This window comes from Thamnophis sirtalis, unplaced genomic scaffold, assembly GCF_051295495.1.
Source record: "Thamnophis sirtalis isolate CommonGarterSnake01/CBP01778 unplaced genomic scaffold, rThaSir2_p1.2 scaffold_7, whole genome shotgun sequence".
NCBI lineage: Eukaryota > Metazoa > Chordata > Lepidosauria > Squamata > Natricidae > Thamnophis > Thamnophis sirtalis.
The window spans coordinates 6,600,497-6,620,505 of NW_028261387.1; the positions used below are offsets into that span (position 1 = coordinate 6,600,497).

Here is a 20,009-nt window from a genome sequence, read left to right on the forward strand (position 1 = left end):
TGGCAAAAAAACCCACGACATCATAAATGCGCCAACAATGCACCGACAAAACCGCGCCCACAAAAGCGCGATTTAAGTTAAGGTAAGGGTTAGGGTTAGGGTTAGGGTTAGGGTTAGGGTTAGGGTTAGGGTTAGGGTTAGGGTTAGGGTTAGGGTTAGGGTTAGGGTTAGGGTTAGGGTTAGGGTTAGGGTTAGGGTTAGGGTTAGGGTTAGGATTGGGGTTAGGATTGGGGTTAGGATTAGGGTTAGGATTAGGGTTAGGATTAGGGTTAGGATTAGGGTTAGGGTTATTAGGTTGTTATTAGTTGTTTGTTGAAGGCGCGCTTTTGTCGGCGCGCTGTTGTCAGCGCGCTTCTGCGTGCATTCGTCGGCGTGATTTCGACCTTGTGGTTTTCTCGCCGCAGTTTCGGCTGCGCGTTTTGTCGAACGCGCATTTGTCAGTGAACCCCTTCTGGGTGGCCCATTGGCCCATTTCCCAACTCTTATTTTGCTTTCTGGCTTCTGGACCCAGCTTTGCAGTACTTTTCTCAAGTCTGCAGATATTACAAGCACGGGAAAGTGGGTGCAAAGGGCTACTAGCAACTTCTTTTGTTTTCTTTTGGAGAATGTAGATGAGGTGATTTCTGTTACTCCAGGACGAGCCTCCAGTTGGAGGGGAGAAAGCAGGATATTGGATGCTATTGGTCAACTGGAAAAGGAGAGTGAGCATTGATTGGCTCTTGGCAGTCTCTTTATTTCAAGATTTGCAGAAATAAAGATTATTATAGATTTTACTTCAGCTTTCTTTATGAAAATTTGGGGAAAGGAAATATTGATATGGATGTACTCATAGTTTGTATGTGTATATGTTTACTTTTATGGATTTCATATTTATCAATTGCAACACAAATCATTAAGCATATGTGAAACTTTAAAAATTAATTTCTCATTATATGTTCGGAAGGGGATTCCATTTAGTGGGACTCCTTTTCAGAAAAATAAGAGAATTATAGTTTGAATATACTAGAAAACACAGGACTGTTAAACAGCATAAATGCCACCAACAGCACCATTCAAACAACAGAAGAAGACTTACATCACCACAACCGTATTTGTTGTAGACGCTTGAAGTTCCACCCTGTATGAAAACCAGAGAATTAAATGAAGACACTTTACAAAATAGGGATATTTTGCATCCAGGATAAGGCTTTCATTATTTTCATATAATGCTTTTGCTATGAAAATACCTGCTTTATTCTCAAAATATAGGCAACATCTAGGAATGTCGCCTGCATTTTCTAACTGTCTTCTGTTTGCCACAATTTCTGTGGTCCTTTTTGAAGGGTTTATTTGTTTAAAGAGCAAACAAACAAAAAGTGCCACTATTTCTTGATTGCTGGGACTGGAAGCCACCCTTCTGAAAGCACCATTTGTGGAAATCTTTTGAAAGAGGGAATTTCTGGAAACACACTTTCCAAAATCATTACTATTCTTGGAAGACTAGACAAGGCACATTCCAAACTCTATTGCATCTTTAAGTCAAAAACAGCATCCTCTATTACATTAAGAAGTTACAGAACTGGAAGCCTAGGCAATACAACGGCATTGTGCTAAAATTTTAACAATAGCAATAGTATTTAGACTTACATATTGCCCCATAGTGCTTCGCATCACTCTTTTGATGCTTTACAATGGCAGCTTATTGCCCTCAACAGTCTGGGTCCTCATTTTACTGACCCCAGAAGGATGGAAGCCTGAGTCAACCTTGAGTCTGTCAGGATCGAACTCCAGACTTTGGGCAGAGTTAGCCTGAAGTACTACATTCTAACCCCTGTATCACTAGGGCTCCTTACTCTGCTTTCCAAAGGCTCGTGCCAGTTTTATAAGAGAGCATAACTTAAATGTACTAAAACTTCCTTATTGTTATCTAGTTTTAATTACAGTTATTCGAAGGAAAAGATCTAAATCATGGACAGGCAGATTTTGTTGTTCCTGTTATTGTTTTGAAGTCATGCGGTATCCATACTTAGTTCATGTATTTCTTAGATTTCTATCCTACCATCTTTCCCAGAATCTCAAGGGAAATCCCATTGCCTATTTCCCTTCCCCCAAACAACAACAATCTATATTGCGCTAAGAGCATCAGTGATTGGCCCAAAGTCATCCGTTGAGCTTTCTTGACTGAAGGTGAGTTAAAATCTTTTTCTACCTGTTCCTAATCTAGTAATTTAACTACTATTCCACAATGGAAATGACGTCATCAAAACAAGTAAAGCTAGAAAATATTCATCGTTTTCTTTCTTTTTTGGGGAATTGGGAGATTGAATAAAACAACTATTTTAGGACTTAGGTGGGGAGGGGAATCACCTTAAAATGCATGACTAGGCAATATAATCTTGGTGGGATTCAGGAACATTAAAAATAGGTGGCCAAGCAGTTTTACGAAGCTTATGAGTTATGGGTGGCCCATCCCTGATCTAAATAGAAATGGGGAAAGTATATACTTACACCAAGGCATCCAACCCTTTTGATGCTTCCCCCTTGATAGATTAAGCCTCCCTAGAAAAAAGCAGGAAACAGGTTTATTTCTTTGCCAGTGGTTTCACTTACTATGTCAAAAGAAACTGGAAGGTAATAGCAGTTTTACTACAGTTCATCTACTCTAAAGAAAAAAGGTCTCATTGAGAATAATTGTTGGCGTCCTTGGCAACAAGGTATATAATTTGGAAAGAAACCAAAGTTACTGGTTTTGATGCAGAAAGGGAATGAAATTAAATTACTGCTTGGGTTAATTTATTTGCTTTGCAGGTAAGGAAAAACCAAGAAGATACAGTTTCCCTTAATCTATTTTCCAATATCTAAAATTAGGGATTCACAAGTGGGGAATTCTAGTGATCCATAGGCGTGACCCAACAATTACGCACTAGACAAATGCGTGCCGGCAAAACCGCGCCGACAAAACCGCCATTAGGGTTAGGGTTATAACGTTGTTTTCGCGGCCCACCACGTTGTTGGTTGATGGCGTGCTTTTGTCGGCGCGCATTTGTCGGCGCGCTTTTGTGGGGCGCAGTTTTGACGTTGCGGTTTTGTTGCCGTGGTTTTGTCGGCACGCATTTGTCTAGCGCGCATTTGTCGGTGAACCATCCATAGGAGCTTTGTAGCTTGAATGCCAAAGGGATGGCATTGCATGTTGGGAATATGATAGTAGAAGAGAGATTCATGGTAAATATGGTTTCCATATCAGTGAGGGACTGACAAATAGATCATGGCGGGATCTATCAATCCGTTGGGTGCACAAGCATTTTACTGATTGAACCATGTGCAGGGTCAACCTAACCATATGCAAAAACCACCTTTTTCAGGTGAGTCTATTGAACACAATGGCTTAATAATCTTCCTTGTAAACAGTTATGCCGATTTAGCACTGTGTCCCTATAATTCTCTCTCCATTAGTCATCCAAGCCAATTTTCTTCAGGTTTGGATCCAAGCAGTTAAAATCCAGATCTCTATAAAGAATTCTGCTTGGTATGTTTTGCTAATGTTTTATATTGAGCATTAATTGTATACTCTCAGCCCATCTATAGATATTTTTTTTTAAATACATTGTTGTCTTAAATTAAATTTAACTTATTTATCTTTGAAAAGAGGTCATTGGTAATTTTACAGATAGTTCTTTTGCAGACAACTCCAGAAGGAAACATGAGAAAGAGAGGGAGAGAGAGAAGGAAGGGGAGAGGGGGCGAGAGGGAGGGAGGGAGGAACTATTCTACGCTGACCTATGTTAGATTTAGTCTGTCCCATTCAGGACTGTAGAACAGAAAGAAATAAACATTGTGGCTTAAGAAACACTTTTTCAAGCTCTTAATATTGTTTTCAGAGTACAACAATGTAGAAAAATAAGAGATAATGTAAAACAATGTAGATATATAATCTGTCCTTAACAATCCTGAAGATGGCTCCACATAAACTTGTACAATTTATACAATTAAGGGGTCATCGAGAAGTATGATACAAGTTATGGCAATTACTGCATTCTTCTCAACAATGTCTCTACTATGCCTTTGCCTAAGCATAACTAACATTAGGGAGGAGTGGGGGAGAGGAAATTCTTACCTGTGATTGACTGCTACTACTCTGTGATGAAGTCATGGAACCCTGCAAAGAATCAGATCAGTAATTTATTTGTAGAAAACCTATATACTGATAGTAGCATAGTCAATATGTCCTATCCTTTCTTGTGAAAGGCAAACAATATTCAAGATGAGTAAGCTCCCGTATATGCTCTTTTTCATTTTCCTATAGCTTACTCAACTTGAATATTGTTTCATTTGAAAATCAGAAATTTATTTTTAATGCCAATTTAGATCTAGCTATTTTGATTTTTTTTTAAAGGCCAGTATAATGCAACCAAAGAAGGGCCCTCACTAATTTATTCACGTTATCTAGTAGCTTACAATCCCCCCTCACAATTTTATTTTATGTCAAATGATGCAGAAAATGATATAACTTAGATTTTCTGACTTGAAATCTACTAATTATTCTGAACTACAGCTTTGGGAATTGCTTGCCAATCTAAGCAACCCCAATCTAACTGGGAACCATAAGTTTTCCAAATATGTCTGGTGGGCAACTGGGAAAAAACATGGTGGCTAGTTGGATTCTCCCCCAAGGTTCTTCCTATGTTCTTAAAAAATTGAATAAATTACCCTATGAAAATATACCAAGGCTTGGAGTGAGATATATTGAAAGAATAATAATGCTTACCTGGACACATTCACTGCCACTTCCATAAGAACCACCCTAAAATAATAAAATACTATTAAAATTCTAGAGAATTTCATCAACACAATGCAACTTCAGGTTCAATGAAGTATCAAGAAAGCATAAAGGAGCAATGGCTTTGAAAACAGAGCCTGATCTCTCATTAAGGCAGCTCAAAGCATTTGAAAATGCAAATTAAGTCTAAATACAGTAATATTTTTTCCCTATTGTCCATCTTTTTTTCTGATGTTCTTTTGTGAATTAGAGGATTGCACACTTCACCAAAGGGTGTTATAGGTATTTTATAATACAGATTGCCAAGAAGCAGAGAAACAGGAAATGGGATTCATCTGTATTTTGCCCCACCCCTTATGTCTCCTTAGGAATCTTGCTTCTCTTCTCGTGCCATGCTGAAAAAATGCAATATATAGTAATATATTTAGCAGAGGAGAGGTAAGCTGTTACATAAATAGATCAGGAGTACCTTGTCATGCAATATTATATGCACTACTTCTGGGAATGGACCGTGCACCTGTGTTATCCATTGCCACTGCCAGTTTGCCAGCCAAACCTATTCATTTTTGCCTGGACTGAGATTCATTAGGAATCATAATGAGGACAATTTCCAATGGAAACATTGGAGCTCTACCGAGATTTAAAATGGACTATTTCCCCTGGCACTAATTTATGTCAACTCGCCTTCAGTGGGTTCCCAATTCTCTCTCTTTCTGTAGAGATTAGGTGCAGAAAATAATTTCCAGATGAAGCAGAGGGATGGCCTGCTGGCAATGTGGCAGTCCATCTCTTTGCAAATGTACACAATGTTTGCAAACACAGAGTGAACGAAATCTGACAACAGAAAGCATTAATTGGATGCTGGGGTTTTTTGTGTGCAAAGTTCCACTGGTCATTTGGAGAATGCACCCTTCATCTCTTATAATATGTTCTGTATGCTGATGCTGATGGGAAGAGGATAAACACAAATCTCCTTGAGACTATTTCTGATTGAAAACGATGATGTTAAAGAGACTGGTGTGGTGCAATATAATCTGGTTTCCCAGGAAGGAGGGTCTGCATTCTGGACAATAAAGAGGCTACGAAGTTTGGAAAGTTTGGTTGGCAGAAAGAGGGTTAAAAATGGTTCCCCTCTTGCAATTGCCAGAATGTATCTACTATAGCTATGCATATAATTGCTTTAGTCAGGCAAGATTCTGTCTGAATGTGAAGAACAATACAGGAAATTACTCAGAAGTAACTTTACGTGTTGTTCTCGGTTCTTGGGGCCTGACACCTATGGGCTCAGATTTAAATGTATTTACCATACAAATCAAGGATTCAATGAATAAGGGCAATTGTATGAAGAGAATTTAATCTGAAAATTGTTCAAGAATTCTTACCTGGCCGCAGTTTACTCTTACAATAATCTTAGAAGACTGTAAAGACAAAAATTTAAAAAAAACCTTTTAATTAAAAAACATATGCAAAAATTTTATGTGGAGTCTGGTCACTTCTTGGTTTTTAGTGTACTTTCTTCATTTTTAGTATTAGACTATGTATCTGAGTTGAAAACTCTGAGGAAAAAAAATATGTACAGAGTATTGGCCAGAATGGATATGCCTGGAAATATTATAATCATATCATTCTGCAAATAATATTATAATCATAGTCATCTTTCACCAAATCTTTTTGTATGCGTGATTTGGAATAAATAAATAAATACACACACACACACACACACACACACACACACACACACACACACATATATGTTGTATTTGTGCTGATAAATAAATAAAGGGAGACTTATCAGCACAAATACAACACAAATGTAACAAAGGCAACAGTAAAAATATTGGGTTTCTGTCTGGATGGTTGTGATGAGCCTCTTGTGATGAGCCGATAGACAGAATGGAAGCAGTAAACTTCCTCCCATATTTGGGCATACCATGGGTTGTGACTCTAAATATATACATACATACATACATACATACATACATACATACATACATACATACATACATACATACATACATACTGCATTTGTGCTGATAAATAAAGGAAGACTAGTATAGATCTATTTCAAGCTATTTAGCTCTCATCAGCTAGCCATACCCTTACTGGGATTCGAACCTGGGCTGTATTACATATTAGGCAGTTGTATTAGCCACTAGGCCACAGGCTCTCCTCCTTTATCAGCTATATATATATATATATATATATATATATATATATATATATATATATATATATATATATATATACATACATACATACACACACACACACACACACACACACACACACACACACACACACACACATATATATATATATATATATATATATATATATATATATATATACAGTATAGTTCATTTTTGTACCTCAATGCAAGGGAACTCCAAGCATAGAATCCAAGTGATGTATATGCACATCAGCAATAATTCAGTCAATACTGAATATGCTCAATTTCAGCTAAATAAATAATGTTTAAATTATTTATTTATTTATTTATTTATTTATTTATTTATTTATTTATTTATTTATTTATTTATTAGACTTATATACCGCTTCATAGGGCTTTCAGCCCTCTCTAAGCGGTTCAGCCCTCTCTAAGTGGTTAAATTATGAGAGATTTAAGTATAGATAAGTCTCTATATCAGGGGTGTCAAAATCACATCGTCATGACGGCGTCACATGATGTATCGGGATTTTTTTCCCTCCTTTGCTAAACTGGGAGTGGGCATGGCCAGCGCGTGACCCTTCTGACCTATGGGCTGGGAGTTTGACAGCTCTGCTCTATGTTGTAATTGGAATTAAGAATGCTTAACCACAGTAGTTATAGGTAGCATGTTAAGTCTGAGTTATTTCTACAAACCTTCTTTCTACTTCTTGGTGATCCATTGGTTTCTTTGGCCACATCAGCCACTTTGTTATCATTTCCTGTTGGATTGGAACCTCTAGGGAAGAGGATTTTGTCGGATATAACAACCCAGTATCTTTCCGGATCTTGGAAAACAGTTGCTCTGCAAAGGCAATATAATTTCATTAGATCATATTTGAATGATGACTAATATCTGAATTATGTTTTGTTCAACATTTTTCTTTAGAATCAACACACCATTCAATATTAAGTATGCTATATAATAATTGAGAGCCAGCTTGGTTTAGCGCAGGGGTGTCAAACTCACATCATCACGGCTGCATCATATCACGTATCGGAACTCTCCCCTCCTTCGCTAAACTGAGTATATGGGTGTGTAGGGGTTTGACAGTCCTGGTCTAGTGGTTAAGTCATCTTGCTAGAAACTGGGAGACTGTGAGTTCTAATCCTGACTTAGGCTTGAAAGCTGGCTGGGTAGCTAATTTGATTCTGAATTTAATAACAGCAACAAGATTGCTGGAAGAAGGAAGAATTGCTTCCTAAGCCCCTACATGGCCTAGGACCTGGATATCTCCGTGACCGCCTCCTGCCACATACCTCCCAGCGTCCGATAAGATCTCACAGGATGGGCCTTCTCCGGGTGCCGTCGACTACACAATGTCGTCTGGCGGCTCCTCGGGGGAGGGCCTTCTCTGTAGCTGCCCCGGCCCTATGGAACAATCTACCCCCTGAGATCCGGACCCTCCCCACTCTCTTGGCCTTCCGAAAGTCTGTTAAGACCTGGCTATTCCGGCAGGCCTGGGGTTGCTGATCCTTGATTCAGCTCCAGCCCCACTAAGATTGAGTGCATGTTGTGTCCTTTTAACTTGTTGTCTTTGTATTTTAAATTCTTTTAATATTTTTTTAATTGTTTTTATGTAAGCCGCCCGGAGTCCTTCAGGATTGGGCGGCATACAAATTCATTAAATCTTAATCTTAATCTGCTTATTATTCAAGAATGGACGTTAAAAGTAGTAAACCTAGCAGAGATAGCTAAAATTTCAGCATATTGGAAAGACCATTCAGATGAGAAATACAAGTTGGAATGGAGAAGATGGATTGACTACATTCAAAATAAACATTGGACTAAGGAACTTCAATTAGCTTATGAATGAACAAGGAATGCTATAATTTATCTAAATTTAGCTTAATAAAAGGGGAGTTAAAGTACAAGAGGGAGGGAGGATGTTATAGTTAGTTAGCTTATGTTAGTGTATGATTGTTAAATGTTTATACCCTGTATTTTGCTCTGGGAAGTTGGGGGGAGGAAGGGTTGGAGGGGGGGCAGGGTTGGGGTGGAGGGAGAGAAGGGGAAATATGTGTAAAAGGTATTAAAACTTTTCAATAAAATAAATTTAAAAAGCTGGCTGGGTAGCTTTGGACCAGTTACTCTCTCTCAGCACAATTCACCTCACAGGGTGTTATGAAGAAAATGGGAGGAAGAAGGGGTTTAGATATGTTTCTTGCCTTGAGTTTTTAATAAAAATAATAAAGCAGGATATAAACAAACAAACAAACGTATAAATGCCACAACATTTTAAATTCTGCTCTTTCTATTATTTTAAAGTTATTTCTTTTATTTGGTTATTTATTTCCTTACCTTAAAATTATTTCAGAATGCTAAAATTATTTTATAACAACTTATTTTAGAAAACACTTCTTTCGTTTGGTCATTTTTGCAGGCTGTTATCTCTGATAATGAAGATTTCCTCATATGTTGTCTGTGATGGTAGACTTTAAATCTATTGTTTTCTTTTAAATGGCCGGAGATCATTTATATATTTATATTCTCCACAAAATACATTCTTCCTGTAGCTTTTATTTTGTTTATTTCATCAAGCATGTATTAGATAACAATATAAGTATAAACATGATTACGAATACATGAAACGGATATGAATAAAAGGGAACATTAGGACAGGGAAAGTAGGAGGATCTCCTTAGTTTCATCAAGTAGCAACACAAGGGGTTTGGCGCAGGTTAATTGTAATGAAAGATGACATCTATGGATTTTTACAATACCACATTAAATAGGGAAATAGGTGGCAAGCAATTTGTGAACAGACAAGTTGGCAGATCTTTTTTTATTTTACTATACCGAATTCCAAACTCCAAATATGCTCCAGTTAAAAATGACTGACTACCTCTGACATATGTAATAAATAATCTCACCAGGGACATCTGCAAAGGAAAAAATTGCATGAGTGTGGTCTCCATTGTGGTTATTTGACACACACAGACACCCGAACACGCACACACGAGCCGAGGTGGCGCAGTGGTTAAATGCAGCACTGCAGGCTACTTCAGCTGACTGCAGTTCAGCAGTTCGGCTGTTCAAATCTCACCGGCTCAGGGTTGACTCAGCCTTCCATCCTTCCGAGGTGGGTAAAATGAGGACCCGGATTGTTGTTGGGGGCAATATGCTGACTCTGTAAACTGCTTAGAGAGGGCTGTCCTATTATTATATGTGTCTTTGTTATTGTCTACATTTCCCCTTCCCTGATTTATGTGAGCCGCCCTGAGTCCCCTCAGGGAAAAGGGCGGCCTACAAATGTCAATAAATCACTAAATCACTAAATCACTATGAAGCGGTATATAAGTCTAACTATTGCTTGATTGCACACAAACAAACATAACACAAATGCCCCTGCATCTCTGTCTCAGACACAAATGCTACTAAGACAATGTAAGTGTCTGGCTATAATTATAAACATAATTAGAGAATGTTTATGTTTGTGTCTATGTCTGTGGCTGTGTAGGTGCGTGTATGCATGTGCGCATATGTCTCTACACACCAACACACATTCAAAGTGTGTAAATGCTGACATAGACTCCTTATAGAATAGAAATTCTACATCACCAAAAGTTTCCTAGTACTGCAAGTACTTACACAAACTGAACCTTCTTAGCCTCTGGTGAAATCCAGACAGATGTAACATTATATTTCTCATCGGAGCTCTTGTGGATTAAAGTTGAATTCTAAAAAGAAATAGAGAAATATATTGATAGATATACAGATGTATTATTTAGATTAGTGTTTCAGAAATGGGTAGGCCACAGAAATATTGGATTACTAATACAATATGCACTCAGTATCCTAACTGCTACATTTGCTGGGGATAAGGGACCTTTAATCCAACATGCATATAGAGTTATTGTAACTTGGTTTGCTCTTCTAAATTCAAGATAGGCCAGAGACAGATGCTCTGAAGATGATGTAGGAAAAAGTGGCCTTCAAGACCACTGCAAAGTGTTTACATCCCAGCATTGTGACTCATAGTTTTCCATGACCTGACAAAAGCGCGCATGACAAAAGCGTGCCGACAAAACCACGTCGCTAAAACCGCGATGTCATCACCGTGCCGATAACAGCGCGCCGACAACAGCACGGCGACAGAAGGGTGCTTTACAACAGTGTATCGACAGAAAGCCGATTTAAGTTAAGGTAACGGTTAGGTTTAGGGTTAGGTTTAGGTTTAGGTTTAGGTTTAGGGTTAGGGTTAGGGTTAGGGTTAGGGTTAGGGTTAGGGTTAGGGTTAGGGTTAGGGTTAGGGTTAGGGTTAGGTTAAGGGTTAGGGTTAGGGTTAGGTTTAGGGTTAGGTTTAGGGTTAGGGTTAGGGTTAGGTTTAGGGTTAGGGTTAGGTTTAGGGTTAGGTTTAGGGTTAGTGTTACGTTTAGGGTTAGGTTTAGGTTTAGGGCTAGGTTTAGTTTTACAGCGCGCTTCTGTCGCCGCGCTGTTGTCGGCGCGATTCAGCGTTCATTCGTCGGAGCGCTTTAGAACTCGCGGTTTTGTCACCGCAGTTTAGTTGGGCGCAGTTTTGTCATTCGCCCTTTTGTCAGTGAACCATAGTTTTCTGCCTCATTAGCTTTTGTGGGGGGGAAAATCGTACTCTGTTTTCTGTCTATTCTTCTGTCTTTTAACAAAATAGGCTTATTTCCTCAGTCAGAAGTGCCTAGGCAATCTTAAAATAAAAATCTTCATGCAAAACCTATACGTTAATTGCAGATAATTCAAGGGCACATTCTAGATTCATATGAGTTGTTGGCCTTCACTTGTCCTAAAGAGCCAATGGCTTGACTTCTTGAGATATGGCAACTGGTAACTTTTGAATGCTCCATTTGTGTAATTCAACAACACTTCTACCTCATAATGAATTCTGGAAGCCTTCTCCACACATTAACTCTGACAGAAACTCTGTGCTTGGAGACTAATGGAGTCTGAGATGGTAAAATAGACAATCAATTGTCTCATTATATTTTTTTTAACACACACAAGCAAAACACATTCTAATTTGCTGTTAATGTAGCAACAGTGAGTCTATCACATACACAATTCCTTAGAATTCTACAAAATTCTCCCCATGACTGAAGTTAGCATGTAGTGTAAGAGAAAAATGAAGAAGATGAAAAGAAAGTCCTTTCTGAAGTTCCACAAGTCAAAAAGATACCATTAATCTTTACGTGACCCGACAAATGCGCGAACAACAAAAGCGCGCCGACAAAACCGTGGTGCTAAAACCGCGATGTCAAAAGCGCGCTGACAACAGTGCGCCGACAAAAGCACGCTGACAGAAGCGCGATTTAAGTTAAGGTAAGGTTTAGGGTTAGGTTTAGGTTTAGGTTTAGGTTTAGGTTTAGGTTTAGGGTTAGGTTTAGGGTTAGGTTTAGGGTTAGGTTTAGGGTTAGGTTTAGGGTTAGGTTTAGGGTTAGGTTTAGGGTTAGGTTTAGGGTTAGGGTTACAGCGCGCTTCTGTCGGCGCGCTGTTGTCGGCGCGCTTCAGCGCTCATTCTTCGGCGCGATTTTGTCGGCGCGGTTTTGTCACCGCGGTTTAGTCAGGCGCGCTTTTGTCATTCGCGCATTTGTGGTGGAACCTAATCTTTAAACAACTATACTAATGTGCAGAGACTGTGTCCCATCATTCAGTCCAATAGATCGCAGACATTTATTACAGAAGGAACCAGTTCTTTTAATCATATCACACAGACAAACAGAAGGAATAAAGGCATACCAGCAAATTGTAACAGTCGTGGTTCTGTGTGTTGGGGTCTGTGGTTACAAATGAGCCAACGGGGACATTTTTTTCAATGTCTCGAGCTTGTAGCATGAACCATTTGAATCCAGCATCTGACGCTCCTTGCAGATCCACTAAATGAGAAAAAGACCCCCAAACATTCATAAATATTATACATTATATCTTCTTTTCCAGTAGTGCTAAAAAGATAATACATTCCCTGAAAATTTGGATAACCTTCTCTGTAGCTGCTGTATTTTCAATGATGAGCTTATTATTTAGTTGTGACTGTTAAATGATACTTCTTTTAAATATTAAATATAGGAATATGAGATAATCTGATGTTTGTTTTATGACTTGGAAGTTAGGGAGAGACCACCCACACCCTGATTTGTCTATTTAAGTTTCATTCATTAATGAAGGTTCATAATTGTGATTATACAGTAGTACTGTGATGTAAGGAAGAGCCATTTAAATCTTAGGGGAGCCATATTTTTTTTAAGAGGGAGAAAAAAGTCATTTATTTTATTTTATTTTTAAAAATTTATTTCTCATATATACATTCACAATTATATGATCTCATAATTGTTATTAATATGTATTTGTAACAATTTTTCTCCCCTACAGTTGACAATATAATTGAAATTGCTTTCTTACCATCCCATAAACCCATCTTATTTTACAACAATCCTCCTTCCTTCCCTCCCTCCTTCCCTCTTCCTTCCCTCTTTTCTTCTATCCTTCTCTCCTTCCCTCCTTCTTTCCCTCCTTCCTTCCTTCCTTCCTTCCCTCCTTTCTTCTCTCCTTCTCTCCTTCTCTCCTTCTCTCCTTCCTCCCCTCCTTCCTTCCCTCTTTTCTTCTCTCCTTCTTTCCTTCCTTCATAATTGGTTCATAATTGTGATTATACAGTAGTACTGTGATGTAAAGAAGAGCCATTTAAATCTTAGGGGAGCCAGTTTATATTCTCCAATTACAACAATTTAATATGGTGGTTAAGGCACCAGATTAGCACAGCTGGCTGGGGGATTCTGGGAGTTGAAGTCCACAGGACTTAAAGTCGCCAAGGTTGAGAAACACTGTTCTAGACCTTTTTTTGTAATGCCTAGTAGGCTACAGGGTAGAACAATGCTTGTAAATGCTCTTCTCTACTCAAGCATTGTTAAATGCTGGGTGTTTTGTATTTCTTTTATCAGATTGATCTAATCAAATGTCACTTTAACATGTTCTATTCCCACCCAAAAAGGCTTTTTGGCGGGCCGGAAAGGGATGAAAAGATGCAGAAATCGAGATACAAAATATATGGAAAGTACCTTCAACTTCACTTCCTGGGTTATATTCCTCGGATGATACCAAAAGGTGATAGGGGGACGCGGATTCCTCTGCTTTAGTTAGGTTTGTTGACATAGTTTCACAGTCTATTGAAAAATTTGTGGGTTGAAGGCTGAGGACTCCAGAGATTAAGACTCCGTTCAATAGAAGCGCAAAGAAATGGAATCTCCCCATCTTAAAAAAAGAGAGAGAGAGAGAGAACATCACAATAGGTGAACAATACTGAGAGATAAAAACCATCGATATCATAACAAATAACAGTCACAGCTGGTCCAGAGAATGAGATTATGCTAATACGATTGTGGGTGCGTGGATGAGGATACTTCTCACCCGTCACAGCCCATCAGTCCATATTTGGTTGAAAAACCATGCAAGATAACTCTTAGAATTTGTTTTTTGTTTATTTTATTTGTATCCTCCTTTATTATTTTTGCAAATAACTCAAGGCTACGAATATACCCAACATACTTTCCTCCTCCTATTTTCTCCACAACAACAGCCCTATGAGGTCTGAGGGAGAATGACTAGGCCAAAGTCACCCAGCTGTCTTTCATGCCTAAAGAAGGACTTGAACTCACAGCATTCTGCTTCCTAGTCTGGCGCCTTAACTACTAGTCTCTCAACTGGCTCTCAAAACTACAGGGCTATGCCAGGCTATTAGGCAAAAATATATATTTGGGAAATGTCAATGGCAAATCATTTCTGCACTGTTGTCAAGAAAATTATATGGATGGGTTCAAACAGTCACCAGGAATCAAACTTCACTTGGAAATTTTCACCCATGCAAATTCACAGAGGCTGTGATAAAATGTTCAAGAGTCAAGTGAAATATTCTTAGTAGACTTAAAAACTAGCTAACAGAGATAAGGTTTAAATCAATATATATTTAAGATATTCCAAGTGTTGATATCAAACAGTTCTTCAGATTACAGTATAAGAATTCTCACCATTGCCTGATTCACCAGCCCTTCCGGTCCTTTTGAAGGGTGTCTCAAACTTTCTCTGCATGCATCCAATATACAGTAGCATCTGTGCTACAGGTTGGCACCCACATAATGGTGTCAACAAAACACTTACTTCTGCATCATTTTCAGTTAGCTTATTAATAGGTAGCAATATCTGTCATTGGCCCATCTGAACTGGCTTTATTTAAAGAAGGCGGTTTGTTTTTCTTAAAATCTGCCTAGAATATGAATGATAGCGAATGGGATTGACAGCTGATTTCTAACCTCTGTTCAAAATGTTGTTGAGTGGTACAAAGCCTTAGTAAGAGGACACCTAGAATACTGCATCCAGTTTTGGTCACCACATTACAAAAAAGATGTTGAGACTTTGGAAAAAGTACAGAGAAGAGCAACTAAGATGTTTAAAGGTCTAGAGGCTAAAACATATGAAGAACGGTTGCAGGAACTGGGTATGTCTAATGAAAAGAAGGACTAGGGGAGACATGATAGCAGCGTTCCAATATCTCAGGGGTTGCCCCAAAGAAGAGGGAGTCAAACTATTCTCCAAGGCACCTGAGGGTAGAACAAGAAGCAATGGGTGGAAACTAATCAAGGAGAGAAGCAACCTGAAATTAAGGAGAAACTTCCTAACAGTGAGGACAGTCATAAAAAAAAGACACAGACCTAAACTTGAAGTATTGTATTGTCTGCTAAAGCCCAGATTCTATTCTACTAGTACACTTTCCATAGTGAGACATTTTGTGAAGTGGAATGAGAGAAATGCATATATGTTTTTAAATTCTTTTTGTAGTTGCTTGTCTGTTTTTTTCCCCTTGTCTGTATTCCCTCCCCTTGATTTGTTAGCGGCCCGGAGTCCCTCCGGGAATAGGGCGGCATACAAGTGCAATAAAATCAAATCAATCAAATCAGTTGGTTTCTATGAAATTAGAATGCCGAATTGTGGTTCCCTTGATTTTAGCAATCCTGTGGAAACTCTCTTCACATGTGAAATTTAATGGGTAATTTACTGTGACTTTCTTAGCCACCTCTCTTTGAATCATTTATGTGGCCACATTTTTCTCAGACTCACAGAACTGCTTCAGAAACTGCTTTCCTGCTATCTCTTCAAGTGTGAATAAGGTCAGGAGCCATTTGTACAGGGTTGGAAAAAAGACACGGTGCTTTATTAATTTGAAGAAAGGTGTTCCATATGTGTCCACCTATGTTGCAAATCTCCTTTTTCTAATGCTTCACATAGCCCTGATAATTTCTGAAGTGTTCAAATATAACTTACTTCTGGATTGGCACTTGTAAATTTCTGAAATGGGCCCTTCCCTATCTAATGGAGTTATTTGGTTATTCTAGTTAGATTTATTATAATTCTAACAGACAGGCCATCCAATAAGGAACAATAATGGTCACACACTTTTCAAAAGCATACAAGATACATGCAAAAGTAGTGTATCCTGATAAAGTCTAACAGCCATTACCAAAACAATCAGTTGATGCAGACTACCCCAACTTCACAAAAAATACAAGCAAAACACTGAATCAAAAAAGTGTAAGAATAGTCCATGAGTTTTGCCAAATTAGATTGCTTATACAGTGGGTTTTTTTCGTTTGAAAGTGGAATAACCACTAGAATGCTTGGGCTATAACCTTAACTTTTTTTTCCTACTAAATATTGCTAATCGGAGCCTGATAATACAGTTGCATCTTAAAATCTTGAAAATCAACCAACAGATTGCATCGTGAATACACAACAATCTTTTCCGTGAGATGTGCATTCCATGGGTGATTGGGGAAAAAAACTGTTTTCTGGAGTAAATTTACATTGAAAAAAAGAGATCTTGTGATTTTTGTGAGCCAATCAATGGAAACCAAAGAGATCTGCATAGGAGTTAACCAACCAACCAATCAATGTGAGATCGGACTCCATTTTTACCTAGTGTATCTGTGAGGGACCATGAGAATCATTTTCTTCAACTCCCCCCACAGCATCACCACAGCTATGTGGAAGCACATGCCTTACATGTATAAGCTATCAGAGCCAATCTCTGACTACTCCAAATAATCTGGGGAAAGTGGCCAATCAGGGTCCAAAATAATAACTAAACAAATCAATGGATTTATTTCATTTCAGCTCAAATTCTCAACTTTCGATTTCAGATGCAAAACCCTTTAGCACAGTGTTTCTCAACCTTGGCAACTTGAAGATGTCCGGACTTCAACTCCCAGAATTCCCCAGCCAGCATTCGCTGGCTGGGGAATTCTGGGAGTTGAAGTCCGGACATCTTCAAGTTGCCAAGGTTGAGAAACACTGCTTTAGCAGACAAGAATCCATGGGTTACTAAACATTTCCAGAAGAGATTCCAATATTGCATTTGAGGTGTGTGTACAGAAACCAAGGACGCAATAACTACTTTCAGGTGTAATTAGATGCAGAGATTGTGAAAACTCTTGAGAAAGGGATTAAGTTACACCATGGTAGAGCCCAGCAAGAGTTGCTTACGCTTTGCAGGTAGTACAGTCAATGCAAGGGAATGAACAGTCAGATGATTGTAGAAACAATTGTTCCTATCAGGAGTGGGAAGGACAGAGATTGTTTCACCTGGGGTTGCCAGGAGAAATGGCACTCACGTGGGAGTTTTTGCTTGTGTTTATTCAAGTATCACTGCAGAAGGCGTGGTGGCTCACTTTCCTGCAGAGATATTGACCCGGCCTGCCTCTAATTAAAACTTAAGTATAGCACGTGGGTGCTGATCTATTACAAGCTGCGATAAACAATGATTTAATATGAGCTTGTCTCTTGTTATTCAGATCTTTCTTTCTGACTCATAACAGAAGTACTGTAATGTATTCCTCTCTTCTTTTCCAAAATATAGCATAGTAGCAAAGTGACTTGAGGAATAAGAAGTTTAACCATTATTCCACCCTAAAAATGTTGCTTTCTAGACAGAAAGGGAACAAAACAAAAACAATCCTGACTCCATCCCCAAAACAATCCCCATTACCTTCATCTTCATCATAATCACTCTAAGATGCTTTATATGTGCAAATAAAATATGTATACTTTATTAACACAATGTGAAAGGAAGGGAATGTGGTATGTGGAATCAATTATTTGGAAATTATAATTAGCTCCCTGTGGAATATTCACGTGGAAACCCATCTGACTGCCCAGGCACATGTGTGAAAGGAGCCTATGGTACATCAGATTAGGTTTAGGACCTGGATACCTGCGAGACCGCCTAATGCCACACACCTCCCAACGGCCGATAAAATCACACAGGGTGGGCCTTCTTCAGGTGCCGTCAGCCAGACAATGTCGTCTGGCGGCTCCCCGGGGGAGGGCCTTCTCTGTAGCCGCTCCGACCCTATGGAATGAACTACCCCCCAGAGATCCGGACCCTCCCCACTCTCATGGCCTTCCGAAAGGCTATTAAAACCTGGCTATTCCGGCAGGCCTGGGGCTGTTGACCTCATGACTGAGGTCCAGCCCCGACTAGATTGGATGCATGATGAGGTTTTAATCTGTCTTCTATGTTTTTTAATTCTTTATTTTTATATTTACTTTCTGTAAGCCGCCCGGAGTCCTTCGGGATTGGGCGGCCTATAAATCTATTAAATCAATCAATCAATCAATTACATTTCTACATTGAATGGAAGAAAACAAGAATGTATTGTTCTACTTAACCTTCTCTTTTTAAAGGCTGTGAGATGTCTAGATACTGCTTAAATGTATCAAACCTAGCAAGATGGCATGCCCAATTTTCTCAATAAACTGAGTACCACAACTTCAGGCTCTTGGTGTTGAATTCTACGCAGGAAGTGGCAATAGCAATAGCAGTTAGACATATACCGCTTCATAGGGCTTTCAGCCCTCTCTAAGCGGTTTACAGAGTCAGCATATCGCCTCCACAGTCTGGGTCCTCATTTTACCCACCTCGGAAGGATGGAAGGCTGAGTCAACCCTGAGCCGGTGAGATTAGAACCGCTGAACTGCAGATAACAGTCAGCTGAAGTGGCCTGCAGTACTGCACCCTAACCACTGCGCCACCTTGGCTCTTATAGTGGCATTTGCAAATTTCTGCATAGATCTGTGGGGATAGCAACCATAGGAACGATAGGGCATTAAGCAGGAAGAGGTTCAATGCAATTGTTCTTGCACATGTCATGACGGACTGGTTTAAGGAAGAAGTAATTCTCTGATCTGACCGGATGACCCAGAACAATGGAAGAAAAAGTCAATTGAGGAGGATGTCCATTGACATAACTGTATGGAATCGCATATGGCAACAACATAAGATTGTTGTAGTCTAAATCACAAACAGAACAATTATTTCTACAAGGTGTAGTTGTAGATATTCACGATTTGAATATTGCACAAACCTGTACGTTTATCAAAAGGTCATCTGAACAAAGCTAATGAAGATATTTACAGTAAAAGATTATTGTGCCACCTTCAAGACTCATACTGATGAGCCGAGGTGGCGCAGTGGGTAGAGTGCAGTACTGCAGGCCACTTCAGCTGACTGCTATCTGCAGTTCAGCGGTTCAAATCTCACCAGCTCAGGGTTGACTCAGCCTTCCATCCTTCCGAGGTGGGTGAAATGAGGACCCGGATTGTTGGGGGCGATATGCTGACTCTGTAAACCGCTTAGAGACGGCTGAAAGCCCTATGAAGCGGTATATAAGTCTAACTGCTATTGCTATACTGATAAATCCTCAAAAACTTACATTTTCTGAGAACTCCAGAGGAGGGCGTCTTCTTATCCTTTTGTCCTCACACCCAGTCTGTAAAAAAAAGAAAAATGCCTAGAAGTTTGCCATGTTATTTGAATTTTTTTTACTGCAGGCTTATATCATCACACATATTTACTGTAGTAGTTGCCCCAAGCTGTAGCTCTATATTTAATTTACATGGTGATCCCCCCGTTTTTTTTCATTTGCTTAGTTGTAGACAAGCACACGCACACATTATTACAAACTCAGAAATACTCTTTTTGCCTTCTTTTAAACCTATTTTTCCAGTAGCTGTTCTTGCTCTGTTTCCGACAT

The 20,009-nt window shown here is 39.1% G+C and overlaps 1 protein-coding gene across 1 annotated transcript in view; it reads right to left on the bottom strand.

Moving 5' to 3' along the window:
* The window catches only part of LOC148044526 (uncharacterized), a 99,915-nt gene extending 80,192 nt beyond the window's left edge, over positions 1–19,723 (bottom strand). The window contains exons 1-10 of the mRNA XM_087720749.1: positions 19,689–19,723; positions 13,986–14,178; positions 12,673–12,809; positions 10,555–10,643; positions 7,620–7,767; positions 6,139–6,174; positions 4,745–4,780; positions 4,094–4,135; positions 2,488–2,538; positions 1,076–1,117 (exon numbers count right to left, since the gene is read on the bottom strand). Of these exons, the coding sequence (XP_087576875.1) occupies positions 1,076–1,117; positions 2,488–2,538; positions 4,094–4,135; positions 4,745–4,780; positions 6,139–6,174; positions 7,620–7,767; positions 10,555–10,643; positions 12,673–12,809; positions 13,986–14,178 (774 nt within the window). The 5' untranslated portion in view covers positions 19,689–19,723. The remainder of the gene's footprint in view (positions 1–1,075; positions 1,118–2,487; positions 2,539–4,093; positions 4,136–4,744; positions 4,781–6,138; positions 6,175–7,619; positions 7,768–10,554; positions 10,644–12,672; positions 12,810–13,985; positions 14,179–19,688) is intronic.
* Between the last annotated feature and the right edge of the window lie 286 nt (positions 19,724–20,009).